This window comes from Pseudorasbora parva, chromosome 18 (genome assembly GCF_024679245.1).
Source record: "Pseudorasbora parva isolate DD20220531a chromosome 18, ASM2467924v1, whole genome shotgun sequence".
Taxonomy (NCBI): Eukaryota; Metazoa; Chordata; class Actinopteri; order Cypriniformes; family Gobionidae; genus Pseudorasbora; species Pseudorasbora parva.
This window is the reverse complement of record NC_090189.1, coordinates 20,881,683-20,900,048: the sequence shown is the minus strand read 5'-3', so window position 1 is coordinate 20,900,048 and position 18,366 is coordinate 20,881,683. Positions and strand designations below refer to the sequence as shown.

General features: G+C 37.3%; 1 protein-coding gene across 3 annotated transcripts in view; it reads left to right on the top strand.

The window, feature by feature from the left end:
- nectin1a (nectin cell adhesion molecule 1a) overlaps positions 1 to 17,619 on the top strand; it is a 36,716-nt gene extending 19,097 nt beyond the window's left edge. The window contains exons 2-9 of one of the 3 annotated variants that reach the window (XM_067424222.1): positions 956 to 1,327; positions 2,207 to 2,506; positions 6,018 to 6,135; positions 6,680 to 6,831; positions 15,727 to 15,874; positions 16,398 to 16,464; positions 16,919 to 17,142; positions 17,477 to 17,619. In XM_067424222.1, coding sequence (XP_067280323.1) covers positions 956 to 1,327; positions 2,207 to 2,506; positions 6,018 to 6,135; positions 6,680 to 6,831; positions 15,727 to 15,874; positions 16,398 to 16,464; positions 16,919 to 17,142; positions 17,477 to 17,594 — 1,499 coding nt within the window. In that variant the 3' untranslated portion in view covers positions 17,595 to 17,619. Of the gene's footprint in view, positions 1 to 955; positions 1,328 to 2,206; positions 2,507 to 6,017; positions 6,136 to 6,679; positions 6,832 to 11,305; positions 13,980 to 15,726; positions 15,875 to 16,397; positions 16,465 to 16,918 lie in introns of those variants that run through there. The other 2 variants (XM_067424224.1, XM_067424223.1) reach the window with 2 other exon arrangements.
- Positions 17,620 to 18,366: the final 747 nt, after the last annotated feature.

The following is an 18,366-nucleotide window of genomic DNA, read 5'->3' as shown; positions in this document are numbered from 1 at the left end:
TCTTTGCATGAACTTTGTCACGCTGGAGCTGCAGCTGAAGATTGCGACAATATGCTGTTATTTCAAGCCATCTCAATGTAAGCTATTTATTGACAATAAAGTAGGCCTATATCATATGAATAATGCAGTGCTAACTGACAGATTTTAAATGTTTTTCTTCTGCTCACCAAAGCTGCATTTATTTAATCAAAAATACAGTTAAAACAGTAATAATGTAAGATACCATTACACATGAAAACATCCTTTTTCTATGTGAATATAGTAAAGTGTAATTTATTCCTGTGATCAAAGCTGAATTTATCATCATTACTCCAGTCTTCAGTGTCACATGATCCTTCAGAAATCATTCTCATATGAGGATTTCATAATCAAGAAACATTTTTGATTATTATCGGTGTTGAAAACAGTTGTGCTGCTTAAACTTGTGGAAACCATGATACATTTTATTTTTCAGGATTCTTTGAGAAAGTTCAATGGACAGCATTTATTAAATAAATTCTTATCTTTTGTAATATTAAAAATATCACTTGTGATCAATTTAATGTAGCCTATGTCTGATCAATAAAAGTATTAATTTCTCTCTTTTTTAATTTTACCACAAATGTTTGAATGGTATGGTGGTTTCCACAAAATGAAGCAGCACCATGAGCAGCAAAACTGTTTTCAACACTGTAATAATCATAAATGTTTGTTGAGCATCAAATCCTAATATGAGAACGATTAGTGACACTGAAGACTGGAGTGATGATGATAAATTCAGCTTTGATCACAGAAATAAATGATACTTTTCTATATATTCACGTAGCGAACAGATGATGTCCATCAGAATAATATCCCCCCCCCCCCTACTCTGAGGAGTTTGCAGGTCTGTCTTTGTATGTTCTTTATTTGATCTACATGTTCATCCACGAAAGATGACTAATGAAACCCTGACTGTTAATCTTTCCATTCCCAGGTGTTCGTGGTCAGATGGTCCAGATGGATAGCAGTAAGTCAGGATTTGTGGGCTCACAGGTAGAGCTACGCTGTCAGTTTGTCAACAGCAACCCACCTGTAAAAATCTCCCAGGTCACCTGGCAGAAGCTGGTCAATGGGACTAAACAGAACGTGGCCATCGCCAATCCAACCCTGGGCGTGTCGGTTCTCAACCCCTTTAAAGAGCGCGTGCGCTTCAAGAACCCCGCCATCCGCCAGCGCACGCCTTCCCTGGAGGACACCACCATAGTCTTCAACAAACTAAAACTGTTGGATGAATCCACCTACATCTGCGAGTACACAACCTTCCCAGCTGGCAACAGGGAGAACATGGTTAATCTTACTGTTTATGGTATGTAATGCCAATATCCTCTTAATACCAACTGTACAGCAATCTTTCCATTATACATTTATTTTTGTGACTGTACACTGTAAAAAAAGTCCATAAAATAGGGCACAATTTACTGTATAAATATGAAGGTATTTTCTGTATTGTTTACAGGTGTTTTACCTGTATTTCGAATTAAGCATTAGATTGTGTTTTAAGCACTAACGGACATTTCCGTAAAATTCCTGGATAATGTCCTGACAGAAAATTACCAATACATTTTACGTTTTTATTTTTTACAGTTTATTATGTATGTACAAATATGACTCCAAATGAGATTAATTGAAGCCAAATAACTTGCAAATAGAGACTCACAAATTTGTTTAAGGTCTTTCAGATTCAGACAGTTTAAGAGATATAAGATATGAGTTACATAAAACCAGTTAAACCTTTGGTGATTTAGCTTTAGTGATTAATTGAAAACTCACAATCATCAGATTACTCTTAACCTGAGCAGTGTAAAAGTACTTACTGCTGTAGCAGTTATGACTAGCTGCTGTCACTGTGGTGTGCACCAAGGTTGTGCTGCAGTGGATTTTGCTGGATTTTTGTAGCGCTCACATCACATTAACTGAGATTTATTTTTTTGGTTTAAGATTAGTAAAAACATTTGATTTCACAGAAGAATAATTTCTGTGCATATTGCATAATTTTCCAAGTTGATGGGACCTTTGTCTATACTAAGTTTTCCATGAAAACTGATTATTATATAGAGCATTGTAGTTCTTGATGAATAACACAATGTATTAACAGAAAAGCTTGCAAAGCATAATGTGGGACAGAATATTACAGTAATCCAGGGGTCTTCTGCCTGTGTTGTAAGCCTCTGTATTTGTCTTGCAGTTCGCCCTATGATCCAGATGAGTCTGTCCACACCCTCCATAGTGGCAGGATCCAAAGATCTCAAGATGACTGTGGCCACATGTGTTTCTGCCAATGGGAAGCCACCCAGTGTGATCACATGGGAAACTGATTTAGATGGAGAATTTAACACCCAGGAGATAAGCAACCCCGACGGGACGGTCACTGTGCGCAGTGATTACTTGGTGGTTCCTAGTCGAGAAATACACCAACAGCTGCTCACCTGCATCTCCACATATAATGACGAACAGTTCACAGACAGCGTCACGCTCAACATTCAGTGTAAGAAACCATGCTATACACTACGGTTCAAAAGTTTGGCTTTTCGTTTTTGGAAAAAAAATGAATACTTCATTAGCAGGGATTCAATAAATGAATCAAAAGTCACTGAAGACTGCTTTGTTACAAAAAAACTAAACACAAAACTATTTTAAATAACTGTTTTTTTAAACTTAACACTGCTTAAAAAAATCATGACAAAAATGTTTTACAGTTTCCACAAAAATATTAAACAGCACATTGATGATTGAAAAGGACTAAATCAGTTTTCTGATTTTCAAATCAAATTAGGATTTCTGAAGGGTCATATTTTCAACAAATTATAATAGATTGTCTGGATATAATAGAATAGACTTGATATATGTATGAATATGTATTCAAAAATACATCATGTCGTCTCAATTAGAACATTTTCAATTAGAAAGTCTTTGTTGCTGTTTAAGGGGTCATAACACATACAATTTCTACCAATCTCATGTTAATCTTGAGTACCTAATAGTGTAGTGTTGCATCCTTCATATCTCTGAATAGTATTTAGTTTTATCAGATTTATAAAAGACAGAAACACTAGCCACGTTTACATGCACACTTTTTCATCATTCCGATTAAAATAATTCTGATTGAAAGATTCAGTGGACTGTTTACATGAGACGTTATCTAAACCGATCTGGGGTTTACATGTGCTGACTCTCCATGGCAATCATCACAGAGCAGTTTGTCTGCCGCTTCAGAAATGTTGACGCTGTCCTCTCCAGCTGGAATGTGTTCACGGATGCCATAGCAACTCTCACCGGCCACCAGGACTTATACGGTTTTATAAAAGCTATTTACAGTGCCTTGCGAAAGTATTCGGCCCCCTTGAACTTTGCGACCTTTTGCCACATTTCAGGCTTCAAACATAAAGATATAAAACTGTAATTTTTGTGAAGAATCAACAACAAGTGGGACACAATCATGAAGTGGAACGAAATTTATTGGATATTTCAAACTTTTTTAACAAATCAAAAACTGAAAAATTGGGCGTGCAAAATTATTCGCCCCCCTTAAGTTAATACTTTGTAGCGCCACCTTTTGCTGCGATTACAGCTGTAAGTCGCATGGGGTATGTCTCTATCAGTTTTGCACATCGAGAGACTGAAATGTTTGCCCATTCCTCCTTCCAGAACAGCTTGAGCTCAGTGAGGTTGGATGGAGAGCGTTTGTGAACAGCAGTTTTCAGTTCTTTCCACAGATTCTCGATTGGATCAGGTCTGAACTTTGACTTGGCCATTCTAACACCTGGATATGTTTATTTTTGAACCATTCCATTGTAGATTTTTATGTTTTGGATCATTGTCTTGTTGGAAGACAAATCTCCGTCCCAGTCTCAGGTCTTTTGCAGACTCCATCAGGTTTTCTTCCAGAATGGTCCTGTATTTGGCTCCATCCATCTTCCCATCAATTTTAACCATCTTCCCTGTCCCTGCTGAAGAAAAGCAGGCCCAAACCATGATGCTGCCACCACCATGTTTGACGTGGGGATGGTGTGTTCAGGGTGATGAGCTGTGTTGCTTTTATGCCAAACAAAACTTTTGCATTGTTGCCAAAAAGTTCAATTTTGGTTTCATCTGACCAGAGCACCTTCTTCCACATGTTTGGTGTGTCTCCCAGGTGGCTTGTGGCAAACTTTAAAGGACACTTTTTATGGATATCTTTAAGAAATGGCTTTCTTCTTGCCACTCTTCCATAAAGGCCAGATTTGTGCAGTATACGACTGATTGTTGCCCTATGGACAGAGTCTCCCACCTCAGCTGTAGATCTCTGCAGTTCATCCAGAGTGATCATGGGCCTCTTGGCTGCATCTCTGATCAGTCTTCTTCTATGAGCTGAAAGTTTAGAGGGACGGCCAGGTCTTGGTAGATTTGCAGTGGTCTGATACTCCTTCCATTTCAATATTATCGCTTGCACAGAGCTCCTTGGGATGATTAAAGCTTGGGAAATCTTTTTGTATCCAAATCCAGCTTTAAACTTCTCCACAACAGTATCTCGGACCTGCCTGGTTTGTTCCTTGTTCTTCGTGATGCTCTCTGCGCTTTAAACAGACCTCTGAGACTATCACAGGGCAGGTGCATTTATACGGAGACTTGATTCCACACAGGTGGATTCTATTTCTCATCATTAGTCATTTAGGTCAACATTGGATCATTCAGCGATCCTCACTAAACTTCTGGAGAGAGTTTGCTGCACTGAAAGTAAAGAGGCCGAATAATTTTGCACGCCCAATTTTTCAGTTTTTGATTTGTTAAAAAAGTTTGAAATATCCAATAAATTTCATTCCACTTCATGATTGTGTCCCACTTGTTGATTCTTCACAAAAAATTACAGTTTTATATCTTTATGTTTGAAGCCTGAAATGTGGCAAAAGGTGGCAAAGTTCAAGGGGGCCGAATACTTTCACAAGGCGCTGTATTTGTTATAAAGTGCAATCATCTCAGAAAAAATGTATTATTCTGTCAGGCGCAGTTGAAGTAAAAAGTGCCTGGGACAAACGCTGTCAAGATGAGAGGATGTAGCCTGGCTATGTCTGTGTCATTATGCCAATATTATCTTCATAACTTCTTACGAAATAACAAGTTTACCCCTCAGAAAAATTAAAATTAAAATTTCCTCTCAACATTATAGCCTGCGTGTGAATGCGGTGCGCGGTCACTGGTGTAGGCGCACGCTGTGTATCACGTCATATGAGGACACACACTGAAAATAATTGGGTCAGGTCATTTACATGGATACATTTTTCATTTCATCGGTTCATGAAAAGGTTTATCCCACCCCTCTCAAACCGACTACAATTTCATTCAGTTTGAGCATTTTTATTCCGATTCAGGTGTTTATATGGAGCATTTTCATTCGGATTGTACTTTTAAACCGATTACAGTGCTCCATGTAAACATACCTGCTGTGTTAATTCTGTCCGAAAACAGCCAGACTCGTGGAGGCGTGCAGTGGGCGGAGCTAAAGGGTCACAAGTACACACACACACACACACACACACACGCTGTTCTGCTCCGTTGCTGCTCCGGAAAAACAAACTGCATCCACTGTTTCCTTAAGGCTGGGCTATTTGGAAAGCTAGTTATCAAAGAAAACAGTTATCTTTCCCTCACAAATAAAAACACACTTCTTTAGTGGCATTGTCGATTTTGTGGTCTAAAAACAAAATGACAAATCTTTCTCGAGCAAGTGCAGCACTAAAGCTCGAAGCTCGTTGATGGCCGTGCTCTTGCTCTCTCTTTATGACGTCATACAGGGCCATACTAAAAATAAAAAAAACTTTACAAAACTTGTTAGAATCCTGAAGCAGTATATTTTGCACAGAAATACTCCCATCAAACATCCAACTCATTTTTAATTTCTTTTTATTTTAGCCATGTTTAGCATGAAAATCCAACTCTTTAACAGTAGTCAGAATGCATTTATGTACATACATATATACAAAAAATATACATTTATGTTGTATTTTGCTCCTTGTCTACAGATGAACCAGAGGTGTTAATAGATGGCTTCGATGGAAACTGGTATTTAAACAGAGAAAACGTTCAGCTCACCTGCTTGGCCGACGCCAACCCATCCATCTCTTTGTTTCAGTGGAGATAGTAAGTAAATAACATGCCTTCGAATTTTGTGCTAATTTATCATTTATCATTATAAAAATATATTGAATGATGGTCTAAGATGGCAAAATGATGGCAAAATATACCGTTGTCCAAAATGACAACATTTTATTTTAAGGAATGTTCTGGGTTCAGTAAGTTTGTCGGTTACCACAGAAAATAATTTAAACTCAGGTGTGCATTGCACTTACAGTTGATGTCTATAGGCCAAGGGCATTCCATGTAAAATGAATCTCATATTTTTTGCACTTTAAGCACTTATTTTGATTCAGTCTTGTGGTTACATTTTCTGGCTTTACTTGTGTTTTTGTACCATTTATTTTGGTACGATGCCTTGCCCCACACAATGTCATTGTAAGTGCATTACTATAAACACACACAAAAAATGTTTTGTCAGTTAAAAGTTTAATAGAAATGCAATTAAACTTATTCCAGAACATTCCTCTAAGATATTAAAAAAGTAGTTTTTTGCATCTTAGGATCAGTGAAATCTCACGCACATCCTGATGAGCATTTCTCTCTCTAGCTTGAATGGAACGATGCCGAGTACAGCCGAAATGCGTGATGATGTGCTGATCTTCAAAGGTCCTGTAACCTATGACATCGCGGGCACATACCTCTGCGACGCCACCAACAGCATTGGGACAGGCTCAGCATCCGTGGAGGTCATTGTCACAGGTACATTGTTTACACGTCCGTCTGGACCGAATGCTTGGCTGCTTTTGTGCATGTGAATATGCATGTGAATCTTGAATATACTTGTGAATCTTTACAGTCTTACTCACGACTGCCTCTGAAACATCACTTAATAAGCCTCATCATGCCATTGTTGTGTCAGTAAACTCTGTGGATGCTCACTGCCTGAAAGTTCTTTGGCCTTGAGCTGTGTTTGTTTTTATTCACTTGCTTGCTGGTGCAGCACTTTGCATGTGGCTGCAAGTTGTCTGCATGTGGCTCCTGAATGAACTGTGGTCTTTGAGGATCTCCTGAATCACATTTTCCTTTTGGCATGCTGTTAACATAAGGTGTGGTCTATAGAAACGTTGAATAGAAACATTTACTTGTGTGTTCATGTATGTGTTGTTCTTCCGGCCTGCTGCATGTTTCGGTCTCTTTGGTGTAGTGACGGCACCTGGGATTGTACAAAGAAAAGAAAAGTCTTCCCCATCCCTACTCCCTTCTTCTATCCATGTTACTTTTTTAAAGACCTTGTGAAATCAAAAAAGGAGCTTTGTGGTTTTGTGGTCTTACAGTAAGTGGACTCCTAAAAGTTACATTTTTACGCTATACTGTTCAAAAGTTAATTGAATATGGGTGAATACGATTATTATGGATGCAATAAATTAATAAAAATTGACAAGGACATTTATATTGTTACAAAAGTTTTATATTTCAAGTAAATGCTTTCAAATGCATTATATACCGTGTCTACAAAAATATTACACAGCACACCTGTTTTCAACATTGATAATAATAAGAAATGTTTCTTTCTTAAACAGCAAATCAGCATATTAGAATTTGTGAAGAATCATGTGACACTGAAGACTGGAGTAATGATGCTGAAAATTCAGCTTAGCCATCACAGGTTATACATTTTAAACATATTTTAATTAAAACAGTTATTTAATTTTTTTAATAAAATTTCTCAATATTACTATTTTTATTTGAAATAAATGCAGCTTTAGGTCCTGATTAAATGCACAGCACTGCCTTTTTTTGTTTGACATTGTTCTTTACTTGGAAAACACTAGTGGTCAAAAGTGACCGGACCCCTGAAATGTAACTTCTTTTTAGTTTAATAATATTTTTCCTTTTTTTATTTAGCATTTTGAGAGGGTTTTGTGGTACTATTTAATATTTATTTATTAATTTAAAAAAATCTAATATAGTATAGACCTTTAAAATTAATTTATTTGAAGGCAAATTAGCACCATCTGTTGAGAGTATAGAAAGAAAACAAGTAACATCCTGGTGTAACCACTAGTTGCCTGTATAACTCTCTATAGAGCAGCTTTGGTATGACTAGTTGTTTTAAGACATAATAAGGCTAGGGGTGAGCGCAAGGGGGTAATCTAGCACTCGGAAAGCGTTCCACCCCTAGGGGCTGCCATTGCTAACCAAGCCATCACCTGCTGTTAGCATCCCATTGACTCCCATTCATTTTGAGTCACTTTGACAGTGAATAACTTTACATCTGAGACGTTTAAAGACTCCATTTGTTCATTGTTTATTTCTAAAGAAACACGACAGTGCATAAAAGGCTCCGTTACCTTGTATCTTACACTATCGCCCCGTAGAAGCTGTTTTTGTAAAAATAGGCTAAGGATTGCGTCATAACCAACGCGACTCTGTCGCACAGTTGAGAAATTACCGTATAGACAGAAGGAGACGCTCAGAAGCAACTTTTTACTGTCTATGAGGCAGTCGGGGGGACGTGGAGACAAAGTCTGATAAAGTCAAGGGAGAAGAATGGGGAGAAGCCCATAGTGAGCCAAAAGCAGCGGGAGAAAATATTTAAACAACGTGATTCAGATTTTATTTTCCACAACTACTAGAAGATCTACTGTCAGACAGGTTGCTCACGTCACATCTACGTCGTCAAGCTCAGTCTGAGCCTGCGCAGTTCGCTCAGCCATCAGGAAGTGAGAGCCTCTGATTGGCCTCATTTTTCCGCCGTTGAAGTCAATGGGATAGCTCTGTCCATTTCTTTTACTTTCTATGGGAAAGCGGCACAACCTAACATGGGGTTGGTTGTAATGGTTTAACACTTTTCACACATGCCAGGATGAAGAAACATAGTGTATTTACTAGTTGCCATATCAACACTATATAAAGAAAAATATGTTTGTAAGATACCACTGAACTTTTATTTAACCATAGCAAAAGTAAATGTCTTACCTGCGTTCATTTTTCGTCTCTGTTTTTTATGTTTATTTAAAATAAAATCTGATATTATTTTAATCTTATATCTGTTATTTAAGAGTTGAGCTAGTTCTTTAAAGCTGATCTAACCAGCAGGAGACACGAGCCGTGGTTAAATCCCAGTTGTGCCGGTTGGGCATGTTGTAACACTGCGTTACATTGTGCCCTTATTAGAAATATACTAGAATATTATATACTTTTATGAATCCTATTGAGAAACCATGAGAAAGATGTGAATAAAGACTGTGAGTCAATGTTTAGAAATTATTATTATTTTTTTTTTTTAACTATGCTCTCCCCTACATATTTTTTTTATGGGGAAGATTTAAATATTCAAAAAATCTCTAGACTACTGTTAGGGGTTAACAGTTTATGACCCAAGACCAGTATTTAAAAATGAAGACCAAGAGTCAGGAGTGCAATTAATTAAAAGAAAAATTTACTGAAGAATAGTTTGCAGTTTCATCAGCAGAAGTCAGCTTCAAGTCTCATAAGGATTTGTAGGCCGCGCTACCTCTCTTCCCGTTTCATATCCCCGCCCATCGTACATACAATTGTCCCAACAGTTGTACTGTTTTCATGGTCAATCCACGTCATTAATGCAAGGTGGATTATTCTGATTGTTTCAGAGAAAATGAACAGTCATGGTGAATTTCCACACATTGTCATTTAATCAGATGCACGTGTCCACAAATCACTTGTTGACGCTTTTACCCTGGAATTAGGCACGTAGTGACCTTCAAAATCTGGAGCAGGCGCCAGCTTTCCTAGAACAACAAGTCCACCCATCTCTTGTGGATGCCTGTAGTTCACCTCAACACTGATCTGTAACACAGAATATTGCGCACATAGACAGATAAACAGTCTCTCCAAGGTTGGAGCTGATTAAGCTCCAGTTCAACCTAAAATATACTGATAACATGTGCTTGCTCTCAGTGAAAGATACAGACAAAAGTACAGGCAATGTTCATCTTTACTCTTCAGTGTTTTAGATAAAGGAAATATAAAATGAATAAAATCTAATAAATTAAATGAAAGACAAAGCCATATTTCATATCTGGATGCCGGGCTAAGTCAGCACAATGTTACTACACTCCTGGCATGTTAGGGGTGTGATACCTCCAAAATCCAAACACACCTTATTGCTATCAGGTGTTTAGTGAAACGTCACACATCTCTAGCCCAGACCCTCAGTCACTCCTTAGAGACCAAATACACACTTTAGAAAACAAGAAAAAATCATAACTGGAAAGAATCATTAAAAATCATATTAATAAAGGAGGATAAATATTGATTAAGGCTTTTATTATTCATTTAATTTGGATTTATACAGTATATTGAAGTGTCAGTGGATTTCAGAAACCCCGCTTTCACTACTTTTTGTCAAGTTTTAGATTTTTTTGTGATTTTTTAAATTATTTTTTTACCTCAATTTTTTTTTTTCAAATAAAGATTTGAAGTGTTAGTTTATGCATTATGATTACAGTCGACCCTGAACATTGTGTTACAAAGAGATCGCAAGGAAGAATTTTGTTACCAAATTTTTAATTTCAAATTTAATTCATTCAGGCACGACATCATGGCAGTGAGCTTTTTCTGCATTATTACTGAATTAATGAAGTGATTTCACATACTCTCAAGCTCTATTACAGACACAGTGGTTCATAAGTGTGTAAATGTGTCTATTTTTTCCAACCACTTAGCCTGTTTGAATCATGCCCTCAAATGTTTTTTGTCATAAGTGTTAATTTAAGTGTCATAAAATTCGCCAAGTTTCATACCATTTCGATGAAGCTGTGATTTTTTAACAATTCAAAACATAAAATTCTCTGGTCAGAAATGGCTGAAGAAGTGTTTTTTTATGTTGCTAGGCAACCGCCAAATCAGCTGTGCTGTCACTACCTCTCAAATAAAAAATTTATTTAAAAATAAACTAATATTACTAATATTTAAAAATTGCGCTCTGTCTCATTGGGGCCTTAGTGAGCACAAGAGACTTTAAAAAAAAAAAAAAATACCTTTTTATTCAAACTTTTGAACAGTAGTGTAACTACTAAGTAAGTCTATAACCTGTTCAAAGTAAAGGTACAAGCCCTTTGATATGTTCAACTTCCTGTTTCAACAGGAAATACATCAACACATGTACAAAACACAAGGTCTTTAACAACCCCATATTGTTATGCTATTTGAAAGTGATCAATATGACTCCAATATGACTTTCCTTACCCAGAATTCCCTAGCTTCCCACACGAGGTGTCTCAGGAGCAGCAGCAAGCTGGTGTTGTCATTGGGGGAGCTGTTGTTTGTGGGACAGTGCTGTTGGCTGCCATTACACTCCTGGTAGTGTTTTTCTATCGTCGGAGATGCACATTTAAAGGAAATTACAGTACGAAGAAACAAATCCTTGGAAATGGCTACAGCAAGGCTGGGAGCGTGCCGCCACACCTCTCGCTACCTCACAGTCTTACCTTCTCTGAAGAATCAGGTGAAGAGAAGAAGCTGGAACTCTACAGAGACTCCAGTGTCTTAGGAGGAAGCGCTGAGGGGTTTCCCAACTGCCATGACAGCAGGATGAAGGCCTACTGCACAGGACTGATCGAGGACCATGAGAGATGCGGATGTAATGAGCAGACTTATTTTTACGAGTATGGATCTGAGGTGGAGGTCTCAGTGGACATGGTTCCTCAGATGGACGGCTCTGTCATCTCTAAAGAAGAGTGGTATGTGTAGAAATCAAAACGTTCTTCTTCTCAGCGTGGCCCTTTTTTGCTATCGTCACGTTCTTTGCCATCTCCTTCCTATTGAAGAAGGCTCTGGGATCCAAACTGACGTTGGATTAGATTCACCTAGACAACATTGTTGGCATGAAAATCCAAAATGATGATGGATATTTGGAGATGACCAATGATTGGCCATGTCAATTACTTTACATGACATCATTTCTCAGTTTCAAAGCCTTGCAAGCTGTTTATGGCAGCCATCATTATTATGCATAGTTATTTGCATTTTTTCAAATTTGCATAATGTATAATTGTGCTGGCTCTTGAAATAGTCAGTTTTATATAAATTCTAAATCAGCATCACAATCATAGACTAGGTTTCCCCCGACACCTCCAATATTATCCTCAGGTGACTCCCCATTCTGACTACGTCGGTAACCCCTGATTCCCAAGAATAGCTACTTTGACTAAATTGGGAAAACCAGATGCCTAAGAATAATATTATGACTGCACAAGATGCCTAAGACAATTGCTATACTGATGGCATTAAATGCCTAAGAATTATAGCTACATCAACCCTGGATACCTAAAAGCCCCACTGAGTCAGACGACATCTCGCCTCCAGTGAATACGATCACTTGGGAATAAGGTCTTTAGTCTTCCGCTAACCTATTGCACAGCAGTAACCAGACAGACTCCAGACAATTCCTTTGAATATGCTTCAATCGTGGCCAAGAGAATCTCAGACCAATTTCAGAGAGAATCGTTAGACAAAAAAAGAGTACAACTGATTATAGAATAAGTGCATGGCAAAGGTGACATGATTCATTACATATTGTTTCTCTAATATGGTTTGTTCTTCACATTTGGATTCCTTGCTTCAGCTGGTTGCTCAAGTCATGAGGTTAAATATATTTTCAGACAGTTGTCTAGTTTTGTTTCCTTTTTTTATATTCAGACATACTATTTTTGGCCTAACTGTTGGAGACATTTAGTATTTAAATGTTAATCCCGCAAGAAAAAGAAATGTTAGTTATTATGATTATTTAAAAATGTTAATGCGTATAGAGTATTGTGCAGTTAGCTTGGCAACAGGCTAATTTTCAAGCTCTATTGAAATAAATTGTGAGATGCGTTCTCCTGCGCACAGCACTATTTTTGTAACCCACCGTGTTTCTGACTATTTAGACATCCCAAAACGGTCACTTTCCATGACATTTAGGATGTTAAATCATTAGTTTTTGTAACAGTGCTGTTAGCTTAGCAACATGCTAACTTCAAACCATGTTAACATCAATTGAGTTGAGTTCTCCTGTGCAGAGCTTCTACCAAGGTACGTGTCCCAAATTAGTTATTTTCAATTATGTTTACGATGCTGACTCACTAGGTTTTGTAACAGAGCTAATGTCACTAACATAGACTAGGCATTTGTCAGTACAGTACTTTAAAATGGATGTCAAGTTTGGATGAGTATAGATATGTCTTGACGGTGCCAATTGTTTTGAGAAAGCTGTTTAGCCTTGGTAGGCCTCTCTGTTCACTCAAGGGCAGGTTAAACTGTAACCTATAAACTGTGAAATTCTTGCACTGTGGATATAATTTTATGCATGATTCTTGGAAACTTTGCCTTGTTTTGTCAGATGTTGTGTTTTTGTTATTGAACAGAATAGTGTCTTTCTGGCTGCTATAATCACAGGTTTAATATCTCTGCACTGTCAAAATACCACATATTTAGAATAAGAGCAATCAAATAAACTAAGCAATGAAATAAACTGGCTGTAGCTCTCAAGAGCCAGCGATTCACTGCATGTCTCTGTTGCTGCAAACTACAATATAAGGCCTGCTTATGAAAATGTAATGTTCATGTTGTTATTTGAAATTATTTGAGATGATAGAAAAATACATTCTACTATACTGTGTAAGTGGGTTGAATCGCTTTATTAACAATTATTTAATTTTTATGCTGAGGAACAAACTGCTTGAATGTTACATTTGCTTTTGGTGTTGTTCAGCTAATGGACTTTTACTAGGATGTGCTGTAAAATATGTGTTATGAAGTTTATTATGCCACCAAGACAAACATTTTCAGATCTACAGTGTTTGTTTTTGCTGTTCTTGTTATTTGTATTTATTGTTAATAAGTCTTGTGAATTCTTGGTTTAAATAAATACAACTGTATATCAAGTCAGTTCATTTTTCAAATAAATTTTAGTCTTCTATGTTTGATTATGATTATGAATAATATTTGGCTAGGAATCAATAAATGAAGAAATTCCACTTTCCAAGAAGAGCCATTTAAGTGTGTTTGGGGCCATCTGGTCTGGACGTTCTTTGCGGTTTGAGTTTCTTCTTTGAGGTTGGGTATAGGTCTGTTTCAAGTGGAAACATTATTCCATTAGCATCTCTTTTACAGCCATTAGAGCACCCCAGGACTAATCCCCTTTTTACTAGTTGGTATTGACATCATTGTTGTTTTATGTACACAATGACCTAAGTGAAAGCTCACATGAATGCCTTCCATGGCAGCCCCGTTTGTTATTATGAGTTTGCACAAAAGAAGGGCATGTAAGCTAATGTGAGCCGGATGTGTGGGGTTTTTTCTCATCAACACAAAACAATAGGACTTGAGCCGAACAATAGAGCTATTCTCGTTAATGTTAGAGCAGAAACATGTTTCAGAGGCATGTCCCGTTTGAGTACTTAAGTACTATCCCATTATTTAAAAAGTCAGTGACAGTGATTATGTGTTACGTAGTGTATACACTAATCAGGCATAACATTATGTCCTTATATTCAGTTGGTCCCCTTTTTGCTGCCAAAACAGCCCTGACCCTTTGAGGCATGGACTCCACTAAACCACTGAAGGTGTGCTGAGGTATCTGGGACCAAGATGTTAGCAGCAGATCCTTTAAGTCCTGCAAGTTGCGAGTAGGGACCTCCATGGTTAGGACTTTATTGTTCAGCACATCCGCTCAAGATCCGCTCACACAGATGCTTGATTGGACTGAGATCTGGGCAATTTGGAGGCAAAGTCAACACCTCAAACCATTCCTGGACCATTTTTGCTTTGTGGCAGGGTGCATTATCCTGCTGAAAGAGGCCACAACCACCAGGAAATACTGTTTCCATGAAAGAGTGTACATGGTCTGCAACAAAGCTTAGGTAGGTGGCACGTGTTAAAGTAACATCCACATGGATTGCTATGTATTCCCCAGGTAAGCAACGCATAAGCACCGGGCCACCCATGTGACACCTTCTTAAATTGCTCCGTGGTCCAGTTCTGATGCTAGTTCTGATGCTCACTGTTGCCGCATTCGGAGGTGGACAAGGGTCAGCATGAGCTTTGACTGGTCTGCGGCTATGCAGCCCCATACACAACAAACTGCAATGCGCTGTTTATTCTGACACTTTTCTATCAGAACCAGCCACTTCTTGAGCAATTTGAGCTACAGTAGCTCGCCTGTTTGATCGGACAACACGGGCCAGCCAAAACACCCCACGTGTATCAATGAGCCATGGTCACCTATGACCCTGTCCCCAGTTCACCACTGTTCCTTCCTCGGACCACTTTTGATAGATACGGACCACTGCAGACCAGGAACACCCCACAAGAGCTGCAGTTTTGAAGATGCTCTGTCATCTAGCCACCACAATTTGGCCCTTGTTAAACTTGCTCAAATCCTTAAAGGGTTACTTCAGCAATTAGCATATGGCTTTCTATCTGTAGAAACCCTGGAGTGTATTTGAATGATCGTGCTTTGAGGACAAAATGTTCACTTGCTGCCTAATATATCTCACCCACTAACAGGTACCGTGATAAAGAGATAATCAGCGTTATTCACATCACCTGTCAGTGGTCATAATGTTATGCCTGATCTGTGTATAATGGTTGAATTAGCAAGGAGTTGGCCAATATTTATTTTTCCTGCAGAGAAACCCCAGTCACTGAGCGCTGCAGAGAGGGTGATGGGTGTCCTTGGATGGGTGATTGGACTGGGCATTATCTTCTGTATAGCTGGCATAATATATTTGGTCAACAAACAGCAGCGGCACAAACACACAGGGTCAGACAATGATTCGTAAGTACTCAACTCAAAATGCTACATTTGTAAGGATACCTGTTCCAAACTTCCAGACTGTACATTGAAGCCTGTGTAATTATTTTCTTAACCCAGTTATATATGTATACCTCTGTGGTAGTATTACTGGGTAAAATATATTTACCCAGCTAAATTGTACATCTTTGTGTGCTGTACATAATTGTACATGCATATTATGTAAACACAAACTTTTATTTTGCTATTAATTACAATTATTTTTTCCCCAACACTCTCTATATATAATATAATATATATATTTTTTATATTATATATATATATTTTTTTCATTATCATTATTATATCGTAATATATATATACACTCATACATTCATACATATATACACTCTTTCACCTTATTAGAAAATTAATTATGCCTAAGCAAAACATTTTTATATTACTGAATTATAGCTAAAGAAAATTATAGGTAAAGAGCAGAGCCTCCAGTTGTTTGATGGAATTGTTTTGGTTAAAACCCTCTATATCTTTCTCTCTATTATTGCAGGAATAGTTCTTCCCCTGCCCACAAAAAGCATTCTTCGTCTAAAAAGAAGGCAGCTGATGACTTCCAGGTAAGAGAGCACTCAGTAAAGCCACAGAAACAGCAGTACTCAGTCCATTTTATCAGATGAAAAGAAGCACTAATGCACCATGGTCTGACTACCGACCTGAATAGAGGTACTGAGGCTTTAATGATAAACCTGAATTGCCTTTGGCCTCAGCTTTAGTGAGTTGAGAGCGACTCCTACTGGAGAAGAGAACAAACATGCTGTTACTTTCTCCCTGCTGAGTCCTAATACCTCTCACAAGAGGCGTATGCTTTAGCAGTAACTCTATATAACTTCCTTGAACTTTGCCACTTTTTAAACATTTATGTTTTCTGATTTGGACAAAAATGGTCCAGGTTTGAGTGTGTCAGCACCTACATGCGTAATATCAGGGTGACGGTGTCAGCGTTCTCATTAAATATACACAGCGCTCATTCTCTCTTTCTCTCTATCTGACCTTGTATCTTTGTTCCCACAGAGCCCTGGGAGGTTCTACGATGAGCTCCCAAACACGGCAGACTACGTGAGTTACCGTTTGGCGTGTAACAAAGAGGATTATTTGGAGCAGCACTCTCCTCCCATTCAACCTCCACTGACCTTCCTGCCCCAACACCCCTACACTCAGCACAGCAACCAGACCGCCGTATTCACATACCCCACACCCCCCGGCCCAATCTCCTCATACACCTTCCCGAAAGAGCAGTACGTATGAATACATAAGCGACCTCTCTCTCTCTCTCTCTCTCTCTCTCTCTCTCTCTCTCTCTCTCTCTCTCTCTCTCTCTCTCTCTCTCTCTCTCTCTCTCTCTCTCTCTCTCTCTCTTTATTCAGCTGCTCTGGCCATTGTGTACTTTTTTGTATTGTGTTCTTTCTGGAAACTTAAAAAAAAAGTACTCTCTAAGCAAAATTGGATTTGCATGCGTATTTTCAATTGTAATAATAATATTGCTTAGATTTAATCTACAAATCATTACAGATGAAAGCATTACAGTAGATTCTGATTATATGTACACAATAAATTCTCATTGTCATAAAGTAGGTCGGTGGTCTGTGCACCCCATTCACAACAGGCCCATATTGTTTATTGTATCCTGTGCAGTCATGCATTACTCTATTGTCTTATGTCATTTGGGATTTTCACTGTATTTGTTTAATTTCTGAACAGGTTTTAGTTCTACGTAGCTAAATTTGACAGTGTTTAAATTAATATATATATTTTTACAAATTTATATATATATATATAAAAAAAAATATATATATATATATATATATATATATATATAAAAATTTGTAAAAAAAAAAAAAATATATATATATATATAAAAAATTGTAAAAAAAATAAATATATATATATATATATATATATATATATATATATATATAAATTTGTAAAAATATATATATTTATTTAAACACTGTCAAATTTAGCTAGGTATTTCTAATAAACATCATATTTATTATTTTCAATCCTAATTATTATTTTTAATAATTTTATATTAAAATGGGTCTTTTTGCAGCTTTCGTGATAGTATAACTAAAGACAATCAGATGATCTATGACCTAAACTTTACAAAATAATCATTATTCTTCTTTTTTTCATCTTTAAATGTTATATTCTGTGTGTATATATATATATATATATATATATATATATATATATATATATATATATATATATATATATAAACACTGCCCGCCATTAAAAAAAATGCTGTTTGGATTTAAATAGGCACATCCTTAAGAGTCAATGATTGGATAACTATTGCAGTCCATGTTTCTAGCATGATATTATGTTTGGCAACAGTTCTTCTTACCCTAATAGCTAATAGTTCTTTCTACCCTAATAGAGTGTTTCATTTCTTAAACAACCATGTAGGAAGAAGCATTATTGCCATATTCCAGGATGACAATGTCAAGATTCATCAG